We start from the raw sequence: 21,536 nt of genomic DNA on the forward strand, positions 1-21,536 counted from the left end.
TGCCAGTGCCCGTGGAATGTAGTTTATCGTGGAATTCACGATATTTTTTCCTCAGGCTGTAAAGGAGATAAGTTTACATACATACAAAAAAAAATAGGAGGGCACTCACCCAGAGATATGGCTGTTTGTGGAGTCACGGAATCTTTCAGGATCGTCGGGATAGTAGTTCGCATATTCAGGATCGTTCTCGAAGACAGACTTTGCGATGATTTGGCAAATGGATACCTTGTCTTTGGCCGAGGGGCGATCACCGTCAGCGTGCGACTTATTGTCAGAGTAGAATAGGACGCGACAGTCAGCAGGATGTGTGTGAAGATGTTCCATGATTTTTTCAGTGCGCCTAGGGTCAGCTTGCCACTGGACACTGAATTTGGGGGCGCGTGCTTGGTCTTGACTGCTAGTACAAGTACTAGCGGTCGAACGTACTCGCAATCCTCGAGCTTTCCCTTTCCCACGAGTGGTATGTGGCTGGGTGGGTTCCATGGTGGGTACGACCTTCCGCAAGTAAGTGTGCAAGGCTTTGAGTCGCGCAGAGCGACGAGGACGTGGTGGTCGAGAAGCAGGCATAATTTCGAAGTCCGCCATCATGCCAAAGGGTGCCGCATGTCTTGCGCGTGTTGGGTGGTGTTACAAGTAACATCGGCTACATGGCCCCCCTATCATTTTTCCCCTTCATCCTCGCCCTCGTATGCCTCCGGCTCGTACTTCTCTACCGACTATCCGTTGACCGGATCCTCGGGACCGTTCCCGTCCCTCATCCCCCTCCTATCGCACCAACGTGCGCACGTGCCTTCGGGCTATGACTCGTTCTGACTCGTGCCACCAATGTGGCTTTCCTTATCTTGTCTTATCTTTCCTTTGACTCGTGCATGCTGCACATTGTATCATTTACCGTTGGCTCGTTCCAACGTTTCTCGGTCTCATTCCGCATTCGACCTTACATCACTAATCAGGCTCTGCTACCAGCATACCTATACCCTTTCCGTTTCCCCTTTGCCCTTACCTACAGTATGGTAGCCTTGCCCTTAACCCTTTCCACTTAGTATAAGTAGTCGGTCACTCTGTACTAGATTCCCTAACTTGAATCTACTCAATCTTCCCTCGAACAATACTTCCCTCTGAAGCCCCCTCAGCTTCAGTCTCTAGTATCTTTTCTTAGGTGCTCATCGCGCCTAAGTCTACCTCGATCGACTACCTCATCGTTCGGACAAGACTGTCCTTACTTTGAGAACGTCAGTGACTTTGAAGACATCCGTCTTAGAAGTCACATGACACGCGCGTCTCTGATATCTGCCGACTTGACGTCGCCAGTCTCAGTCGCTACACCGGACCCTTCCGGTTACGTCACGAACGTTAGCGGACGACGCCCCTCTTAGGGCTCCGCATAACAGATCTATTTGAGTGCGTAACAGGTGGGCGCTCGGCCCAGCTTTATCCGAGTTTAGCGGGCTTTAGCAACCTTTAGCAATTTTCCCAAAACCTACTGTGAGTCCCACTTCTATATATGACACGTATCTTAGAGCAAAACAGATTTTATTTCAAAGTTTAGATATGTGATGTCATCAGATTTAGGATATTGTCCCCCCAATTTGGCTATATGTCATATCACGAACATATGTAAAATTTGATATCCAATACTACTGCAGTACAGATCCTATCACCAATGCAAAATATTTCTGCGGATATGATACCAATCTGTGCTGCAGACAGATTCCGTCCTGCCTCAGGTGTCAAGGGGATATTTCGCCCGACCATTCATAATAAATGGGATCTTAAGCGTCGTTTGTCCAGTTCCTCAAGTAAATAGAGGCCGTTAGAGGGGAAAAAAGAAATCCGGTGTATCAATATGAAAGTAGCGATGAGACAATTCAAATTACACATTGAACGAAATGAATATTGAGCTCGACCAGTGCAAAATGAACAACACTCCACGGGGAGATACTCAAAGATCATCTGAATCATGCGATTTTGTCTTGTGATAGGGGTGCGCAGAGTATTGCAGATGGTGTAAAATAGTCATAAAGGATACAGCTGTGGATCGAGTCAACTGCGACCACGAGCACCACTACGCCAGCTGCTACTAGTATTTGTTGTACCGTCCTGAGGGGATATATGAACACGATCTGAGCGTTATCGTGGAGGCATTCTCAGTCTTCCGTGAGACCAGCGTGAATAGTAGCACAGGAACGCCTTGCACCAATATACGTCTGGAGTGAATCAATGTCGGACGACTCGGTATCCTGTGGCAGTCCAGGCTGCTGTCCAGACGGATGTTGGGCGTCGTCTACTTTCTTGTATTCCGGCAGATTGTCAGCAACCAGCCGCTATAAGACACAAATTAGCGAAGCAATGTTAGTTAAAAGGATGCAGGTTACAGTGACCTTGCGTCCTGGTGCTACTTCAACGATTGGTGGCCCATGATTATGTTTTGGCACAAGGAACGAAAGGCGAAGTCATAGAAACTGCGTGACTGGATCGTTCGAGGGCTTATTTCGAACTCTCAGTTTCATAGTGGCAATACACTGCTGTGCATTGTGCAGAACAAGGCTGGCTTGATAACGTTCTGAATATAGACCCGCGGATGATCGCATCTTATCATGGGCGTCAAAGGTGGTTCAAAAGTCCGCTCTAGAAAGCTATATTTGTATCCTTCGTAGGGCGTCTAAGGAGTCTCTCAGTAACCACGACTAGCAGAGATCATCGATCGTGAGTTACTCACTATGTATCATGACGCTGTTGTCTAACATTAGCAGACAGCTTTCAAGTCATCATGGATGACTCGGACAGCATAGGCGCCTCCAGAACTGACGACAACGACTTCAGAGATCTTGTTGAAGAAGTATTCGACGAATATATCGTCAACGAAATACCAATTCGTCTAATTCATATCAGCAACGATGGCCAGGGGCTGAATTTCAAACTCGTGGACAGGAATTTCGTCAAGGAGCACTTCAAATCAGTCCCTGACGAGATTTATAGAGAATTTTGCAACGAAAGGCTCGTAGACAGGGAGGGCCGTATCAGAGAGCGGATGAAAGAGACATTCAAATATGCTATCTTCTCCCATCGGTGGCTGTTCAGCGAGCCTTCGTATCAAGATATGCCGACGGAGCCAATGAAAGTCCAGGCTGAGCTCGAGCCTAAGTGGAAGAAGCTTCAAGAATTTTGTCGTAAAGCGAAGGTTGACCATGGTTGCGAATTTGCCTGGTCAGACACGTGCTGCATAGACAAAACAAGGAGCGCGGAGTTGGACGAATCCATCCGCTCCATGTTTCGCTGGTACAGGAATTCCCACATATGCATCGTACACCTGTCGGGGACGGAAGACCTTGCAGCTCTTGAAAGGCAGCAGAGGGGTGGAACAAAGATCGATGTTTGGTTCACAAGAGGATGGACACTCCAAGAGCTCCTTGCTCCATCGCAAATCAAGTTTTACGGAACGAACTGGCAGCCCCTCGTACCGCTCTACGACTCCAAGAGCGACAGAGTCAGCGATACCATCATGCGAAAGATAGAGAAAATCACAAACATTCCTCTCAGAGATCTTAAATCGTTCAGTCCTGGCACAAATCGAGTGCCGGAAAAGATGTTGTGGGCATCGAAGAGGAGAACGACCCGCGTCGAAGATATTGCATATTGCCTCATTGGAATATTCGATGTCAGCCTCATGATCGCGTACGGGGAGGGGAACAGGGCCTTCTTCCGTCTGATGGAGGAGATAATGAAGAGATACGACAAATGGGACGTGTTCCTCTGGAGTGGCAAATGCTCCCACTACAACGCAGCACTTCCTCACGATCCACGCTGTTATCCTGTGGGATATCAGGAAACGCTTGTAAAGCGCCGACACGAAGCAGACAATGAGGAGGAATGGAATACAGCAAACTACGGCATTGGGGATAGGCTTTTTGCCTTGACTAACCATGGCCTCCGAATCAAGGTGCTCTGTCTGTCTGTCGATCTACAACAGACAAGAGACGAGCCGCATAATTCGAGATACCTTACCTTCAGGCATCCGGAGTTCATTCATGATGTGGTGGTGAGGCATATTGGCGCAAAGCGTGAACCTCATACCACCTGGGCAATAGCTGTCCTGGACTACTGGGCTAACAGCAGTGGGAGTGGTTTCATCGACAGGGTTAGAAGAGAACCATTTACCGCGTTTCTTTTGTCCATGGATAAATCACATGCACCAGATGCGAGGTGGAGGAAGGAGATGACAGAGGAGGTTATTAGAATTCGACCAGCCAACCACTATGAGAACCCTTTGGTCGAGTTGTACCTTTAATGATGTGGCTTTGCTGTGCTCAGATCGAAACCTTTTGACCTCGAGCTCATGTTCTTGAGAGCGGCTCCATTCACATCAAATTAATTTCTGGAGTAGTAGCGGAGTTTGAATGGCGTACTACAAACCGGGCCCGCTCTCGAGATTTGATCTACTACGAACAAGTCCAGACTGGTCATAGCCTTGCCGTTTTTAGCATTAATGCTCCAACAGGATTTGAATCTTTTGATGAGACCGTTCTTTGACGTCTGATCTGCTCCGCCACAGTGAGTACAGCCATCTTAGCTACATCTCACGGGTGCGGGAAGGGCCCTTGTATTGGAGTATCATTCCCTAGTAATACTAATACAAGGCTGAGTACGCACTGGCAGCTTGTTCAAGCAGTTGCCAAAGGTCCTCCTACCAGTGGTGGTGTTGACAATCCACTAATCACTATAGTTGTCGACCAATCTTCCTATCATCGCTTTTATGATCCAATCAATGATAACCGAACGTTCTGCCCCGGTTTTCAGCCGATATTGAGGTGTATTTCATCAGTGAGCTATACATATAAGATATTCGCACGAACTCACAGAGCTCACAACTCCTCCTTGTTTCGCAGCTGGTCATGCAGAACCAGGTAATCAAGCAAACCCCGCGACAACAAATCCCCTCATTTGAAATCGGCTCACAAAAGACTCCAGGTCCACTTGTGTCCATTGCACAGGTGAAGGGGCACCTCCGCCTCCTTAGAGCGTTCCATAACCTGAGGGTTATAGTAGAAGAATGCAAGGACCACAGAATTCCTACCTTTGCAGCCCAAATGGATAGAGATAGCCGGTGGATGTGGTTTATTACCCTGGCTATCGACAGGTTCGTCAAATCACATCCATTCAATGACGTACACACCATGATGCCTAAACAAGATTTGAGCGATGGGTCAAATCTCTGACATTCGTACCTCTTGAGAAATTCATCAACAAACAGTTCCCACCCATCGACGTGTGGATGGTTTGGCATGCCTATCTATTGAATCCGTGGTAAGTTCTGTACTAGTGAACCCTGCGGAGTTAATGATTTGAAATTTCACCTTGGGCAGTTGGTACGAAGAAGACTGTGAACGTCTCCTCATTCTTCAACAGCTCCGCCTCCTCAACGTGTTCGTCGTTTCTTCTGTCAGTTCTTGCTTATAGTTATTTTCCTGGACACAAGTTGACCATGTGTAGATCGATGTTGGAAAGCTTGCAAGGAATCAGCCATCTGCCTCGCGGATGGCTGCATGGCACAAACAAACTGGGTCATTCTTCGATCCATTTGATGCCATGGAAGAATTAACTCATAAACAAATGGAGTGTCCTCGGTGTCGGACACGTGTCTTCGTTCGTGAGTCAAGAGGTTCATTCACATCTTCTAAGGCTGATATATTTTACAGCGTTTGTCAACGATAATGGAACCGGGTACTCTGAGCAGCAGTTTAGTGCTATGTGTCCTCTCCCAGGATGTAGACTGAAGATCACAAAAGGGAATCTAGCCGTGGCGAAGTTCGTGCGAGATCTGACAGAGTCAGAGGATGGGAGCGAAAATTTTATGGCGTTGAGTGGCACTATATCCGATACAATTTCCATCGCTGATAAGATTACAGTGGAAGTCTATTCTTTGGCAACGGAAAGCGAGATCCTCGACGGGCGAAGGCAATCAAAGATCAACTAACTCAGTCATCACAGTTTTGTCGTAAGAGTCCTCAGTCTTCTAACCAGCGCATTGCTCGACTGGACTGGGAGAAAGAAAATAAGGAAAGCATTGGTTATTCCTGGCCACTATTGAAAGATGCTATAGTGGTAGCCCTCAGAGATCAGCCAGAGGCGACGTATGTGACCCCATGACGTGCTAGCAATGATTTCTTACCCCAATTAAGGAGGACCAGAATTTTGAGTGCATATGAAGACGACAGTCCGTTTTCTATCAACCTCATTTCCGCGGTGAGTTGCAATGTTCCCGCTTTTTGCTATATCTATAATATTTTTCGGCTAGGTGCTGCGACAAGGGATATTTACCAAAAGGATTGACGAATTAGGCTGGCTTAAACCTGGCATATTCAAAGAAGGTAATAAGTTGCAACTCCTGGAACATGCTCTGCTGCGTTATCACTGGTGAGGACAAATATATAATAAGCGCAATGATGACCTGATCATTACCGTAGTTTCCTCGATTTAGCAGCAGCCTCACCGAATCTCATCTCTGTCCCTACACTTGACATTGACCTGATTTGGCACAGTCATCAGCTGATGGGTGGTAGGTACGGTGTTGATTGTGATATACATAGGCCGTCGTGTTGACCAGTGAGTGAAGTCTCTTAGTTCATAGCTGAGATGATCTAATATAGCTTGCAGTCCACTCACCATAGAAGAAGCCATTCTTTCAAGAGCCCTTGATGATACTTGTCGTGCATGGCAGGTAATTTGAGATATACTTGTTGTTGAGAATCTTTACTCATCAAAACTCAGTCGCGATTTCACATCCCATACATGCAGTGCGGTTGCCCTGCACCAGACAAAACTTTATTTGAGAGGCTTATGCGCGTCCTCCGACAATACACGGGAACCCGAACGCGTCTTCAAGCGTCCCTCCATCCTGACCATCTACCCGCCACGCATCCCAGTCTTCACAATGCTGTCCTCGACCCAGAACGTGGAGCCTTTGGAACTTTTGGCAAACCAGCTCATCCGCAACGAGACGAGAAAGACCTTGTCAGACTCTCTCTTCCATTGGGGGTTCGGAAGAAGCGCTCGAGAAAGACTGATCCGGAACTTCCACCGCAGTTGGAGGAGGGCTTTGTTTCTGAGAAGATGACTGAGGAACCTGTATCCCTTGGTCCCGCACCTCCATACGTCGGCTATGAGTCGGACGCTCGTCGTATGGATACTCGTTATGTCCATGTCATTTGACACATACTTATGATCTGAATGATCACTTGGATGATTTACGCAGCTATCGATACTTTATGTAAATACTCATCTGTTCACCGGTTCTCTGATGTCTGTGACTGACTATGCACAACTATCTTTTACCTGGGACAAAGAACGAGAAAGCACGATAAATATCTACAATTTGTGTGAAATGCGGTGAAATTTACTTCAAGTCTAATCTTGGAAGTTGGAAAGGACACATAGGATGGCCATACGGTTTCCACGGGACTCCACTGTCCAGAGTCTGGCACTGGCAGCCGCACAAGAAGTTGTCTTACTGTATTTGGCACCAACCTTTGGGTTCTAACATGTACAAACAGTCGGTTACCCATTGCAGATGTACGGTGGAAGTACGAAGTAGTCTTGGTAATTTCAATTGTATCCTGCGCTTGTAAACCTACTGGGAGCTTCAAGTTTTTCATGGCTGACGCAGCTCCTATAGATGGTCCAGTGCTTGACCCTTGGCAGGATCCCCATCCTTTTTCTTCCGACGTCTTACCGAACGGATCCAACCCTTCCGAGTCCGTAGATTCAGAGGATGCAACGCAGGAGTCTGAAAGTGGCGAAGATGAGTCTGAAAGCCGAGAGAAAGATGACGATGAAGAAGAGGAGGAAGATGATGTGGAAGGAGAAGGGGAAGAAGAGGAAGGTGAAGATGAAGACGACTACGAAGATGAAGAGGAGGATGAACCAACTCTGAAATATGAGCGTATGGGCGGGGCGGTTAATGATCTTCTCAAGAAGGACTCGGCTTCTGCTCTTGCAGTCTCAAATAAACTTCTGGTAAAGCTTTCACCCTAATGTGAGTAGGAAAGGAGTGACCCCGAATCATCTAGGCACTCGGAACTCACAATGGTATTGTTCACATTGTCGATTTAACGGGTAAACGCATCAAGTCGTACAAACCCCATCAAGCTTCAGTGAGCGATGCAGAGTTTGACAGTACTGCCGACTTCGTAGCGACTGCTTCCATCGATGGTAGGGATAGGTTCTGCCTCGGCCATTAAATTCTAATAACTTTATGATTAGGACAGGTCGTTATTCAATCCCTCTCGACCCATGAGTCATACATGTTCGACATGAAGCGACCAATCCGCACTGTAGCACTAGAACCTAATTTTGCCAAGAAAAGTACACGATCGTTTGTGTGTGGAGGCATGGCCGGGACACTGGTACTGAGAGAAAAGGGCTGGCTGGGGCATAAGGAAACAGTCCTCCACTCCGGTGAAGGTCCAGTGTGGCATGTACGATGGCGGGAACACTTAATTGCGTGGGCGAATGACTCGGTGGGTTCGCATTGATATATCCTGACCATATTGACACTGTCCATGAGCAGGGAGTCAGGATCTACGACACCCAGTCCCAGATGCGCATCACATTCATCGAGCGCCCCGCTGATAGCCCTCGTGCGGACCTTTTCAAGTGCACTTTATATTGGCAAGATAATACAACTCTCCTGATAGCATGGGCGGACCACATCAAGATCGCGCACATTCGAGAACGCCCTCCTACTGCAACCGCATCAGGCAGTTCTAATCAACCTCCTTTCATTGTTGAGATTACCGCTGCTTTCCAACTTGACTGCATGATCTCAGGGATTGTATCAAACTCACTCTCGATGCCAAGATCCCTGGACACGTCCTCTGTGCAGGATGAAACGCTGCCATCATTTCTGATATTGGCTTACCAAACACCAGATACATATGGCGACGAAATGACGGAAGATCGTACAAGACAAGCTCGTAAAACAGCTGAGCGCCCTGAACTACGGATAATCACTCACACAGGTGAAGAGCTGTCGGCCGATGCACTTGGTGTCACGAATTATCAAGCATGGAGTTGCAACGACTATGTGATGGCGGAGGTCGACGGGCCGAATTTGCCAGGGACATCAGGAAGATGCCATATCGTAATTAGTCCCAAAGATATTGTCATCGTGCGGCCAAGGGATAGGAAGGACCACATCTTATGGCTCGTAGATCATCAGCGATATGACGAAGCTCTTGACGAAGTAGAGAAGCTTGACGAGGACGAATGCTCTGTGGAAGGCGATCAGTCTGAGATCAGTCCTATCGCTATAGGAGAGCGATATATCAGGCATTTGGTGGCTGAAGGTAGAACCACGTTTGATACCGTTCCAGCAGATATCAGCTTAAAATTTGTCAGGCAACTTTGCTAAGGCTGCAAGTCTTTGCCCGAGGGTCTGTAGCACAGACATCGAACGCTGGGAAAGTTGGATATTTGTTTTTGCTCAAAGTCAGCAACTACAGGTGTGTTGACTCTGTGATGCCATACACACGCATTTCAGCTGCGTTTTTTTTCGCAGACAATCATTCCTCATGTCCCAACGGAGGCACCTCAACTTGACCACCTGGTCTATGAGATGATTCTTGCACACTTCCTTGTGCATGATAGGCAGGTATATCATGTGAATATCCTGGACGTAATTAGGACTGATCTGTTGCCTAGTCTCTAATGCGCACTATCAAGGAGTGGCCGAAGTCGATTTATGATATATCCACTGTCATTGTTGCGGTGCAAGCAGAACTCGAGCGATCGCCATCATCATCAACCTCAAAAAGCTTATCTGCACCAGACGCTGTGATTCTCATGGAATGTTTGGCTGAGCTGTTTGTGTCACCCATGGAGTTATTTTGCTCTCGCTGATCTCGCCTCCAGTTATACCGCTAATCGACAATACGGAAAAGCCCTGCCGTTTTTCCTCCGCCTCAGACGACAGAATGTATTTGAACTCATCCGGGAGCATAATCTATTCACCGATGTGAAGGATCAAGTACTCTTGTTGATCGAGTTTGATCAAGAACTCCTTGAAAGGCGAAAACAAGAAGGCGCAGAAGGCGAAGTAACTTCCAGCGAAGCAATTGCTCTACTGGTGGATCATATCCATTCTATACCTGTGTGATCATCACGTTCTCTCGTCTTCTAACTTGTCTGAACAGTTGAACAGATCGTTCGCGTGGTTCAGCAGCTTCGTGATCGCCCCTTCTATCTCTTCCTTTACCTAGATGCTTTATTTAAAAAGGACTCTCAGCTTGGGTCTGAGTTCGCTGATCTTCAGGTAAGCCCACCAGTGGATAAGGGTTTAAATTCCTGTTATATCGATGCACATTTACAGATTACGCTGCTCGCCGAGTTTGCAACACACCGCCTGATTGACTATCTTCGGGCAAGCACTTCGTATAATCTTGAGGCGGTGCGTCATTTACCAAAAATGGTCACGTCATTATCTAACATCCTTCAGGCGTACAATGAGTGCAAGAACAGGGATCTTGTAACTGAGATGGTGTTCTTACTTGGTCGCATGGGCAACAACAAGAAGGCGTTAACGCTCATTATTGAGCGCCTAGGCGACGTGCATATGGTACGTGATTGGGCAGATGAAGGCCAACAAAGAGTGACATTCAATATAGGCCATCGAATTCGCTAAAGAACAAAGTGATGACGACCTTTGGGAAGACCTTCTCAAATATTCTGAAACACGTCCGAGTAAGCGACTGATGAAAAACAATTCTGCATAGCTCACTCCCAGTAGCTTTCATTCGCGGTTTACTGGAAAATGTCGGAGCTGAAATTGATCCCATCCGTTTGATTCGTCGGATCAAGAACGGGTTGGAAATTCCTGGCCTCAAGGAAGCATTGATCAAGATTCTCCATGACTTCCATCTTCAGATCTCACTTATGGAGGGATGCCAAACGATTCTCAATGGCGACAGCTCCGACCTTGCTAAGACGCGCTCAAAGGGTCAGAATAGCGGGTTCTTCATGAAATGTGCGAAATTTTGTTACTGTACTCTTGCGTCGTTGATAAACTCGACACCTATTCTAGCAAGAACGATGTGTGTGCTATGTACGCAACCCCTACAACGATCACCACAAGACCTTCTTTTGCTATTCTTGTGTCATCACGTAGTCCATGCCAGTTGCGTAGATGGCATGACAGATATTTACAACGAGGAACCCAGTGAAGGCATAAATGTGCTCGTCAGTGGAGTAAGCTCTAAGATTGCTTTGTGAGTTTACACATGACTGCATTGTTCTACTTTCTTATCTTGTTCGGTAGCGCTTCTGTAATACGGGCTAAAATCCCTCAGGGTTGTCCTGTTTGTTACCGGAGGAGCGAAGGGAATCTAATGTAGCCTGTAACTACAGGTTTCGCCACTCTTTTGCATGATTTACTGTATACCTTGCATTCGCGCAATCATCTCTCCTGGATAGCATTTTACTTACGGGTTCACATCAGGCGTGTTCAACTGTTGATGGAAGTACTAAATCTCTTTCTCGGCATGCAGACATTTCGTCATGACTTTCGATCAAGAGTAAAGCTAAGTTAGCAATTGCGGTCGTTTACTTCATCCAGGTCAAGTTTATGTTTAAATTCGAACGCTTGCGATAGTTTTACAACGGGCTTGGGAATATCAGATTGACTTTCACCTGCCTAATCTCTGAATAGATCACAACTTTCATCTTGATCTAGTGTCTGAATTGCCAAATACGTACTCACCTTCATTCTGTTGTAACCCATCCTCGTGGTGTAGCAAGTTCAGCAGTAATGGAAGAAACCTGGATATCAAATTACCGTTATGGATGCTCAAGGGCTTCTCCACTCAGTGTGCTCACTGATCCATTGATAATGCTCTTAAACAACTTTTGGGAGCAATTTTTGTTGCTCACATTACCAAACAGGAAGGTATAGAAAAATATCGGCCGGCACGACTAAGTCCCCAACGTCGAATGAATCTGGCACGCCGCATGCACTTGAGGAAGAACACGGAAACCTGAAACAACAACACTCGCGAAAAGGAAAGTTGTGGCAGGGATTGAGTATTGGAAATGGTTAGTATACCTGGAAGAGTACGAAACACAACGCAGGCAGCGGTCAATCAGTGAGCTATCGATATTCCAGGTCTTGTAAGCCGGAATGCTCTTTCCTATACATGACGTTATAAAACTGTTTCACTCACGAACGAGGCACGCATGGGATTAAATGTTCAACGTTCAGAACGTTCAACCGCCAGCTCGGTCTGCAGGGGAGTGTATACACGTGGCATGCGCTGTACAAGTCACATCCGAGTCATCGCTCCCGTTCTAGTACCTGAATCTCCAAATCCTGTGCAACATTTACAACCTCCTCATCTTCGTCCTGCTGTGACCTATCCCGCGGAAGTATCAGGTTCAGCACCAAGGCAACGATGCCAGATATCAAAACTGTCGTCAATGGTATTAGTATCGTGTGACAGTGACAAAGCGTGAAACTTGTTGACTGACAGGGCGTGCTTAGCACAATCGTGATGCTCTCAAACAACCCTTGGAGGCCTTTATTCGGGTTATTCACACCATCAAATAGATAAGTAAAGATAGTGGGCACAAGAAGGTCCCCGACGCCGAACGACAATGCTGCAGCGAGGATGAATCTGTCGCGGCGCGTGTACTCGATGTAAGAAAGAACGCGGAGGCCTGAGACGGCGACGCTCGCGAAGAGGAACGTCGTTACACCGCCCAAGACGGGGTTGGGTACTGTGAATGGTAAGTGCCTGAAAGAGGACTAACAAGGCATAAGGCATACTTGCAAGGAAGAACCCTGAGATCTTTCCGAGGCAACCGAAGATGATGAGGAAGGCACAACACCATCGTCCTGCGGTGCGGTTTGCACAGCGAGTGACAGAAATGACACCATTATTCTATGCCAACCACAAGATAAGACCAGGCACCGCAATGATAGAAGATTTTGTCAAACCTGGGCAAACACCGATAGAGGAGTGACAGTAAATAAGGCAGAAATAAATCCACCTATCCCATCGCTCTGCAACATAAATCAGAATATCATTAGTAGCCATATCCATGGAAAGACAAACCAAAACGCCGCCTTGTATTCTTGAATCGAAATCCTCTCCCTCGACAGGGATACGGGACACTTCCGAAGACGCGGTTATGTCGCCAATTGCTTCCATTGTCGTTGATACTGACGTCGACGTTTCATTTAGCCAGCCTGTCCCAAGAAAAAGAGATATGCCGACCGTAAACTGCTAGCATAGGTAAAATAGCTGGTGGATACACATTAATCTTGAATCGATATACCCTACCCAACAGTCAGACTTCGTATCAACATGCAAGAATGGATATTTTACCATAAGAATGTGATTGCAGGTGCACTCGTGATGGTACTTCCGTCGATGTACCCGGCTGCGCCAGCAACGATGCATCCTACTGCAAGCCCAACAATGATACTCGCATTCTTGAGGAACGGAGAGCCGAAGAGTTCTGTGAGAATTATGCTCACGAAAGAGAGGAACCCGAGACCTATGAACTGAGGAGAGCCCCATCTGTCATAGAACGTCATTAATATACTGGATTCGAATGCGTCAGACATACGGTAATGCATGGGGAGACCCAACTGTCGGGCATAACTGATAGATCCCGCTAGTCGGGCGCGCTTGACACCCATTCGAACCACCACCCCAGTCAAGGATGCCAGAGGACCCGACGAGAGATGATCCGATCATGAGGATACAGGTGCCTGAGATAAGTGAGCCTTGAGGCACAACGCTAAGCCGTAATCATACCAGTGACTATGGGAGGAAAAATCCGTTGCAAAACCCGCGGAGGAAGAAATGATAATCCGATCTCTAAAAATGCGCAGATAAGGGAAGTGCCTTCATAACGTCAGTAACTTATATATTGCTGAGAACTCAAGATCGACTTACCAAGTAGCATCCCATAAGCATCTGGGCATGGTCCTCGTGTGACAGTGCCATCCGCAGCAGTTGTCGAAGGACATGTGCCGTTGGCGTACATCATGTCGAAAATCTGCGTTTATCCACCTCATCAAATAATGTCACATGCACAGAACCGAGGCGCGCATACCGCACTTGCTGTACTGAGGGTAGCAAAACTCGTCCCTACCACGGACAAAAGCCCAGTACCAAGACGATAGCGGCCCCATAACTTTACGCGTGACATTTGGACTAAACTTAGAATGCCTGATTCCTAAATCAGTTCTCCGTGAGTGTAAGTTCGTTATGGCCAGACGTACCAGACCCGATGAGTGAAGCTGATATCATGTATGATGATGTGTCAGAGTCCAGCATTAAGGCACTGGCAAAAATGATGGGCGGTGCAATGAGACCTGCAAGCATCGCAAGTGCATGCTGCAACCCGCTTGCTATAGCCAGCACGAGCGGGAGCTCGTCGTCGATGCCATAAAATGGCGGTTGTTTGCTTCTAGCTGTAGGAAGAGATGGCAGACAGAGCCATCGATAATCATAGTCACTAAACCAGCCATGCTTCGTAGTCACTTTCTGTCGTACGACGCTGAATGCAGAGCGTGGGTTGGGATTGGCAGCAGGTGACGGCTGTTCTTTAGTCACTGAAGACATAGAAACATGCGACATAGTGGCGCTATGCCTGGAAGAACTCAAGGCAGAGACGTCTGAGTGCTGGTCAGGGTGCAGGAGGATCCAGTGGAAGGATTCAGCTCCAGTTGACCTAGCTTTTGTCATCTTTACGCAAGCATGTGTGGCAGGCACGGGCGCCTAGTCAGTCAAACTTGATAAGGGCTACGTTATCAAGGATATCTGAAATGGCCGGTTTGGGATGAGAGATGCCGATAGGCGCCCCCAGACTTAGCCCGTACTTTGGCCCAGACTTCGTCCCACACATGAGGGGCAATGCGGAGGATTGAATGATACACCTGCTCACTGTCTTTGGCAAGATAAGGGCTACGTTATCGAGGAAATAGCCGGTCTGGAACGAAAGATACCGACGAGCGTCCCACGCACAGTGAGGTGTGACGCAGAGGATTGAAAGACACGCCTGGTCACTGTCTGCAGTGCTAAAGACCTACTTCCATGGACCTTGGGAGCATTTTAAAAGTACACAATGCCTCAAACCGTGGATGTATCCCACTTGTACAGTAGTTATAATATATTTGATGGATGGAATAAGCCTTTATAGACTGTGTTGTTCTAACCACACAGTGAGGACATACCTTTGCCGCATCGGCTTGCCCGAGTATCCATCCAGGTTGCCGCAACAGATCGAAAGAGGAATTACGAATAGCAACGCCGCAGCCTGCACAGATGATCAAGATTCAAGAACGATGCAAATTGCCGATGAATGCAGAGAGAAGCTGGCAAAAAAGGCAACATCTGCCTGTTGCGACGAAGACATCACGATGGTCATTACCGGGCAGGCAGCGAGAAAAGGATAGAGAGCTGGCGGGCACAAAAGAAAATATGCAACAGGCGAGGTTCACCTAATCTGTGACGTTTGTCGGAAATTTCTAGGCACCATTTTAGGGCCTTACAATACATTTTAAGGCATAATTTTCACACATCCCCTTTTAAGGCATCGCAATGACAGAGATAATCTTTCAAGGCGTCTCACATCGGGGTGAACGATATTTAAAAGAGGTTTATATGTTGTACAAAATGTGAAGACAATATTTAATATTTAAACTAACATAAAGATGGGTGCACGACTTCAAATTTTGGTGGTGTTTTGTGTGTAATCCAAAATATCAAATATTCACAACCATATTCCCACAGACAATATGTCAACAAACATAAGAAATATAGTCAGATTTTTCATGTCTGCTTCAACTTAAAGTTCAATTTCCATGTAAAACTTTGGAGAAAACTTGAAGTTTTACAGATGACATGACATTAAAACTCGATTTAAATGTCAAGCTTTGGCAAAACTTCAAGTTTTCTCCAAAGTGTTATGTAAGAATCAAACTTTAAATTGAAGCAGACATGGAAAATCTGATTATATTTATTATATTTGTTGACATATTGTCTGTGGGAATATGGTTGTGAATATTTGATATTTTGGATGACACACAAAACACCACCAAAATTTGAAGTCGTGCACCCATCTTTATGTCAGTTTAAATATCAAATATTGTTTTCACATTTTGTACAACATATAAACCTCTTTTAAATATTGTTCACCCCGATGTGTCTTAAAAGGGAACCGTTCCCACATTATGATGCCTTGCAAAGGCGGGGGTCACAGACCAATCATGTAAGCATTGCAAGGCTTTAGAAGGGTCGACATGAGATTGCAAGACAAAAATAGATTTCCAAGGACTCGAGCGTGTTTTCTAATTCTATTCTAATGTCAACTGTGCTATTTATAATATAGCTGTAAGACAACAGAAAATACCAAAAATCTGACCATATCAGCGCTTCCCCTTCCCCTTTCTGGCCTTGGTAGGAGCAACTGCTCTGGTGCTGCCATGGTGAGTGACACGTGTAGCCTTGTCAGGCTCCGACACGAAAGGTGGCTCGGGAACTGGGAGTTGAGCCTGAAAGGAAGATGCGCTGTGGGTCATTGACACTGATACAGAAGGCTCGGGAACCAGGAGTCGAGATTGAGGAGAAGATGCGCTGTGAGTCACTGGTACGGGGGGCTGAGCAACTGGGAGTAGAAATTGACGAGAAGATGCACTGTGAGTCCCTGATACAGGCGGCTCATGGTTACCCAGTGACAACCGACTAACACCAAGTTGCAGCTGCGACGTTGTGGACACAGATTGTCCTTGGTTGATGGACATGGACGTGTGGTAGCTGGACGTGACATCGACTATTGCCGAGCTAGCGGCAGGTGAAGGAGTGCGAGTCGTCGGAGTCGAAACCTGAGTGATTATAGGAGCATCGAGTTCATCAAGAAGGTCGTCCTCCCATGTGCGAGGTTGAGGGATGGTATAAGAGTCATCAGAGGCTGGTGCATGAGACGGGCTGGTGATGTTGAAGACTTCCTTATTGAAGAAGTTCATGACACTACAGGCCCATGGTGTGCGCTTGAATAAGCGCTCTAGGTAGAAATCGTAGTCGGCTTGGTAATTGATCTTGGTCTCGGCACCCGTCGCTGTGAATTCAGGATCGTGCGTCAACAAAAAACGCGCCTGGAATTGTCAACGAACATTTATTAAATGAATAAAAGAGAAAATATTGCTTACCATAACAGCGGCACCCGCAATCAACCCTTTGGTTACACACTGCACATTGCAACGCTGGCCCCTGGCCTTCTGACCTTTGATCTTCCCAGACAGGACCTTCTTCCCGAATATCTCGACGCAAATGATCTAGTGAGCTGTTAGTATGCTGTGTTATATGAAAGCCGCAGTACTTACTTTGACAAGGACCAGACTCTTGAGGAACTCATCAGCAGACATTACATCAGGTCTCGTGAATAGGACAGGTGCCAGCCGAATGTATTCTCCATTGCCATTTCATTTCAGTAATGCAAGGAGGTCCTCGTTGTCCTGCTTTCTAACATCTGTCTGAGATGCAAAGAGCGATGGATCCAGCTTGAGATCTGAAAAGATAATGCCTGCGCAACTCTTGATAGCATGTACAATGTTTGAACGCTCTGCGCTAACTGCAGCACGAAACTAATAGTAATAATAAGCATATTAATGAACTGTATTGATAAGAGAGGAAAGGACATACCAAGGAATCAAAGGCCGTGTACTTCTCCATGGACTTGTGGAGATCCTGGGGCACACACTGGTACAATTCGGCCATAGAACCATCGAGCTTGGCCTCGGGAGATGCCCAACGCGAAGAACTGCGTGGGTCAACATCAGGCTGGGGAGTCGTCGGAAATACTCCAGGGATGACTCAAAAGTGATAGAATAACGCATAGATCTTCCCTTGGGAAGTGATCTTCATATCGAGTGCAGACGTCTTCTTGAGAGTGCGGTTGCGGCTGCAGGCGGGAACAGTGGCCGAAAGAGTGAAGTAGTCCTTTTTAAGAGCTCGAAACTCTACTCATAGCGTATTGTAAGCTTGTTGAGCAGTTTCAAGAGCCTGTGTGTGTAGAATTATGTTAGTACAGTAGAGAATATAATAAAACACAGATCTACCTTGCGAACTTCGTGCATTGGTGCATCAGGCTGAGGAACAGTTAGGACTGCCCTCAACGTTCCCAGATCATCGTCACTCAAGCCTTCAGAGTCTGAATCTTCAGCATCGCTGACTGCATTGAGCTCAGCTTCGAAGTCTTCGCCGTCAGAGTCTCTGTGAGGCATCATTTTGAAACCGTTAGTGACGAGATAGTGAGAATGGGTGACGGGACACAAGCAGCAACAGACCTGAACATGCTGCTTATAATGAGACAGTTCCGTCTCCGCTATCGATGCGGTGCTGTCTAGAGTGATGATAAGTCATTATTAATATGACACGATACTGAAGCATAGCGAACGAACTCACCTATGCATCGAGGCCTAACTGGATCAGATTTCTCCTTTATTGGTACATAGTCTGTGGTTGTAAGGCGGATTCAGAAGGGTCCAGTTCAAAGGCAGAGCACTAACGAGCATCGTGGAAGATAAAATAGCTGCACGAGTATTAATATTAGTAATGAAACGGTCGGAGTAAGAGGGAGAGAGAGTAATAATGCACGCACCATCCTCATGGCAAGCTAATCATTTGTCAAAATCAATCAGCACGGTGTTCCAATTCCACTTACATCACCGTATTATCAGAATCCTGAGAGACAAGTACTTAGCCGAGGAACACGAGAAACATTCTCAGTACTTACCAAGGAGCCGACCAATTTTGTATTCCGTTCATGCCAGGGTGATGACAGCGTGAAGAACGTCGAGGAACGGTTGGTTAAGTGCTGCAGACAACATCTTCTACTCAATGCATTAGATCATTGGCAGCAGAACCCACTGTAACACTCACGAACACGATGAACCTTGACGTTCTCACAGAAAATATCTGCAACATTGTGTGGACCACGCGCGATGATGTCCGGTAGCACACTGTGTCTCGGGCGACGATTCAGACTGCAGACACTTGATTTTTGAAGGCGGCTAATGGGTGATATTGATAGTAAGTATAAATTAATACTTGATGGAGAATTGAGCGAGCAGTACCAGTTATTATCACAAGAAGTCACAAGATGTGAGTGTTTCTTGTGACCTTGGGACTCTTGGGGGGCTCGATAATGAGATGAAAACCGTTGCGATGCTGCTGTCATAATTGTAACGCTATGAACAGTCTTGCAAGAGGTCAGTAGCTGACTAATAAGCCAATGGAGATTGCCGAAGGACTTAGCATGATTCAGAAGATTAATTCACGCCTTATCATAGCCCATTGCTTTACTTGACGCCATGACACTCTTCAATAGAACAATTTTTAATGCGCGACACGACGAAATCTAAGTTGCAGTAGGACTAACACGTTTAGTTCAAGTGCAGCGAGTCCAGTAAGCAGGAACAGCCCTTCTCAGCACTTCAGTGCTCGCCGTCGCATTTCCTTCCTATCTGCTGGGCACGCTCGAACTGACACTGACCCTCCTTGCACCAGATGCAGCCAGGATCTTCAAAATACTGTCCATAGAACTCGTCCTGGATCACACCCTCCCAATTAAATCCCAATCCCAATCCCAATCCCGCTCCTTGTGCAACTGCACTCTGAATCGTCTGCTGCATCTCGTGCACCATCCTCCTCAACTTCGCAACTTCATCCATCAATGACCCCGTGCGCTCTTAACTCATGCACAACATGATGTCACTCTCTGCCTTTTCCCATACTGCGACTTCAAACTGTGAGCGCAGGTCTTTTTCTTGGGTTTGGAGATCTTGAAGGGCACAAGTTTGGGAGGAGAAAGTATGGGAATGCTCGACTTTGAGAATGTCGAGTTCTTCGTGGGTGGATAGAGCATCTAAAGAGGCATGGTTAGTGCCAGAGGAACCGTCACCTCTCCTGCGTCTGCGGCCCTCTCTGAACTCAGCACTAGGCCTGAGGTCAGGTTTGGTGGGGGTGGAGCCTTCGCCAGAGAAGGTGTAAGATCAAGAGGAGGTTGTGGGGAAGGAGCGTGCTGGGCTGGGCGTTTTGGGAGGCCTCCTGGGAACGTTCGCGTTTGACGGCTCGTTGACGAATGAGGTCAGTGGAAGCGTTTCGTTTAAAGTCAGGTGCTTCGATAGACTCGCTAAGTAAAGTAGTCAATGAAGATGCTGTAGAGGAGTGAAAGGAAACATACCGGCCCTTCTCCTTGTCGAGTTTGTCGCCCATGTTCTTTGAGAGTGCTGAGCACATCGGGTAACGCCCGCCCAATCTTGTATGTCAAGGGCAGCTCCTTCTTCGCGAGCTCCACAATATCGAGGGCATTGCGGATGCCGCGTTCATGTGAGACTTTTGGGAGAACACGGTTCCGCAGGACAAAGTTCAAAAAGAAGCTGAGGAGGTGTGGCGTGTTAACGAGGTTCCTCTATGGCAAGGGCAGCTCCTTCTTCGTGAGCTCCACAATATCGAGGGCATTGCGGATGCCGCGTTCATGTGAAGCTTTTGGGAGAACGCGGTGTCTTGTTACTTAAGGGTCTTATATGAAAGTTGTGTATAATGACAACACAATTATACACGGTGAAGACTTCTTGCCAGTCCTTAAGTCCACGGTCTCCGACTTTTCTACTTCGTGGGAGGTAATGTGGTGAGTTCTTGGGAGGATTTAGTTTGTTGTCCTCTTCTTGTGTAGTCTTATACGAAGTTGTTGTGGAATGTTCTGTGTTCTGGATAAATTCGTTAGGTTTGTTTCAGCCTAGTAGGTCGTGTTTCAACCTATGAAAGTCTGTTTCAACTTTGTTGTCCTTAGATGTGTCTCACTTTCCGTTGAAAGGGAGAGTCTTATGAATACACGTAAAGCTTAGAATGAGAGCTGTTCAATGGTTATATAGTCAACCCCTGTAAGGTAGTATATAACCTAGAGTAGAATAACGATAATGAAAGTTATATAGTCGACCCCTGTAAGGTAGTATATAACTTTTAGAATAGATAATGATATCTTAGATTACCTCAAGGCACTTATATTGGCCTGCACTTTAAGTCTTAGTGGTCTCACACAGTTTGAGATAAGAGTCAAGTGGGAGGATTGTATTTCATGGGTGAAAATGGGGTCCTTTTATACCTTTTGGGAACCCCCTTACTAAGCATGATTAATCAGATGGATTGGTAAGAATGTGGCTTACAAACCAGGTGATGAATCAGCTTATTACTAAGTACATTACAAATACAGTGTAATCTTACAAAGAAATTAGAAACCATGACAAACCATGACTAAACATGTTGAGTCATGTTAAATGTTGTTACAAAGCATGGCCAATCATGACTAAACATGTTGAGTCAGCTTAAATAATGTTACAAACCAGAATATTTCCCAGTCACATGATGTGATGACAAATAAAAGCTGGTGGCTGAAAGAAGCCAAATACAAATAAACAGTCAGAAATAAATAGAGATACAAAACTTGGTGGCTGAAAGAAGCCAAATAAAAATAAA

At 46.5% G+C, this 21,536-nt stretch overlaps 6 protein-coding genes across 6 annotated transcripts; 3 read left to right on the forward strand and 3 right to left on the reverse strand.

The window, feature by feature from the left end:
* Window positions 1-2,688: 2,688 nt before the first annotated feature.
* F5891DRAFT_1280640 (uncharacterized protein) lies at window positions 2,689-4,288 on the forward strand (the record flags this gene model as incomplete). The annotated part of the gene is made up of 2 exons (XM_041370430.1): window positions 2,689-2,706; window positions 2,754-4,288. Exon 2 carries the CDS (start codon window positions 2,771-2,773, stop codon window positions 4,286-4,288), a length of 1,518 nt encoding a protein of 505 aa, XP_041222004.1. The 5' UTR covers window positions 2,689-2,706; window positions 2,754-2,770.
* A 164-nt stretch (window positions 4,289-4,452) lies between these two features.
* On the forward strand, window positions 4,453-7,371 carry F5891DRAFT_1053805 (uncharacterized protein). Its single transcript, XM_041362588.1, has 12 exons — window positions 4,453-4,821; window positions 4,887-5,137; window positions 5,191-5,304; window positions 5,364-5,439; window positions 5,491-5,647; window positions 5,697-5,856; window positions 5,907-6,131; window positions 6,180-6,243; window positions 6,296-6,414; window positions 6,465-6,574; window positions 6,648-6,718; window positions 6,769-7,371. Exons 2-12 carry the CDS (start codon window positions 4,893-4,895, stop codon window positions 7,207-7,209), a joined length of 1,782 nt encoding a protein of 593 aa, XP_041222005.1. The 5' UTR covers window positions 4,453-4,821; window positions 4,887-4,892; the 3' UTR covers window positions 7,210-7,371.
* A 219-nt stretch (window positions 7,372-7,590) lies between these two features.
* On the forward strand, window positions 7,591-11,657 carry F5891DRAFT_1053808 (uncharacterized protein). The gene is made up of 15 exons (XM_041362589.1): window positions 7,591-8,013; window positions 8,067-8,208; window positions 8,260-8,516; window positions 8,567-9,344; window positions 9,397-9,500; window positions 9,557-9,649; window positions 9,700-9,860; window positions 9,910-10,147; window positions 10,199-10,309; window positions 10,367-10,444; window positions 10,493-10,612; window positions 10,662-10,737; window positions 10,784-11,020; window positions 11,078-11,261; window positions 11,312-11,657. Exons 1-15 carry the CDS (start codon window positions 7,651-7,653, stop codon window positions 11,385-11,387), a joined length of 3,018 nt encoding a protein of 1,005 aa, XP_041222006.1. The 5' UTR covers window positions 7,591-7,650; the 3' UTR covers window positions 11,388-11,657.
* A 665-nt stretch (window positions 11,658-12,322) lies between these two features.
* On the reverse strand, window positions 12,323-14,639 carry F5891DRAFT_1193001 (xanthine uracil permease; the record flags this gene model as incomplete). Its single annotated transcript, XM_041367671.1, has 12 exons — window positions 12,323-12,456; window positions 12,517-12,765; window positions 12,815-12,929; window positions 12,986-13,051; window positions 13,104-13,210; window positions 13,266-13,327; window positions 13,377-13,571; window positions 13,621-13,765; window positions 13,812-13,901; window positions 13,953-14,055; window positions 14,113-14,228; window positions 14,282-14,639. The coding sequence occupies 12 exons, from the start codon at window positions 14,637-14,639 to the stop codon at window positions 12,323-12,325; spliced, it is 1,740 nt and encodes a 579-aa protein (XP_041222007.1).
* Window positions 14,640-16,429: 1,790 nt separating this feature from the next.
* Window positions 16,430-18,986, reverse strand: F5891DRAFT_983440 (uncharacterized protein; the record flags this gene model as incomplete). Its single annotated transcript, XM_041377325.1, has 11 exons — window positions 16,430-17,155; window positions 17,210-17,335; window positions 17,384-17,401; window positions 17,528-17,644; window positions 17,703-17,840; window positions 18,119-18,402; window positions 18,465-18,515; window positions 18,569-18,591; window positions 18,724-18,743; window positions 18,796-18,876; window positions 18,942-18,986. The coding sequence occupies 11 exons, from the start codon at window positions 18,984-18,986 to the stop codon at window positions 16,430-16,432; spliced, it is 1,629 nt and encodes a 542-aa protein (XP_041222008.1).
* A 509-nt stretch (window positions 18,987-19,495) lies between these two features.
* F5891DRAFT_1246968 (uncharacterized protein) lies at window positions 19,496-20,533 on the reverse strand (the record flags this gene model as incomplete). Its single annotated transcript, XM_041369824.1, has 4 exons — window positions 20,245-20,533; window positions 20,117-20,193; window positions 19,777-20,031; window positions 19,496-19,749 (listed from the first exon to the last, which is right to left on the reverse strand). The coding sequence occupies exons 1-4, from the start codon at window positions 20,298-20,300 to the stop codon at window positions 19,496-19,498; spliced, it is 642 nt and encodes a 213-aa protein (XP_041222009.1). The 5' UTR covers window positions 20,301-20,533.
* Between the last annotated feature and the right edge of the window lie 1,003 nt (window positions 20,534-21,536).

This window comes from Suillus fuscotomentosus, assembly GCF_016647785.1.
Source record: "Suillus fuscotomentosus strain FC203 chromosome Unknown F5891scaffold_55, whole genome shotgun sequence".
NCBI classification, from domain to species: domain Eukaryota; kingdom Fungi; phylum Basidiomycota; class Agaricomycetes; order Boletales; family Suillaceae; genus Suillus; species Suillus fuscotomentosus.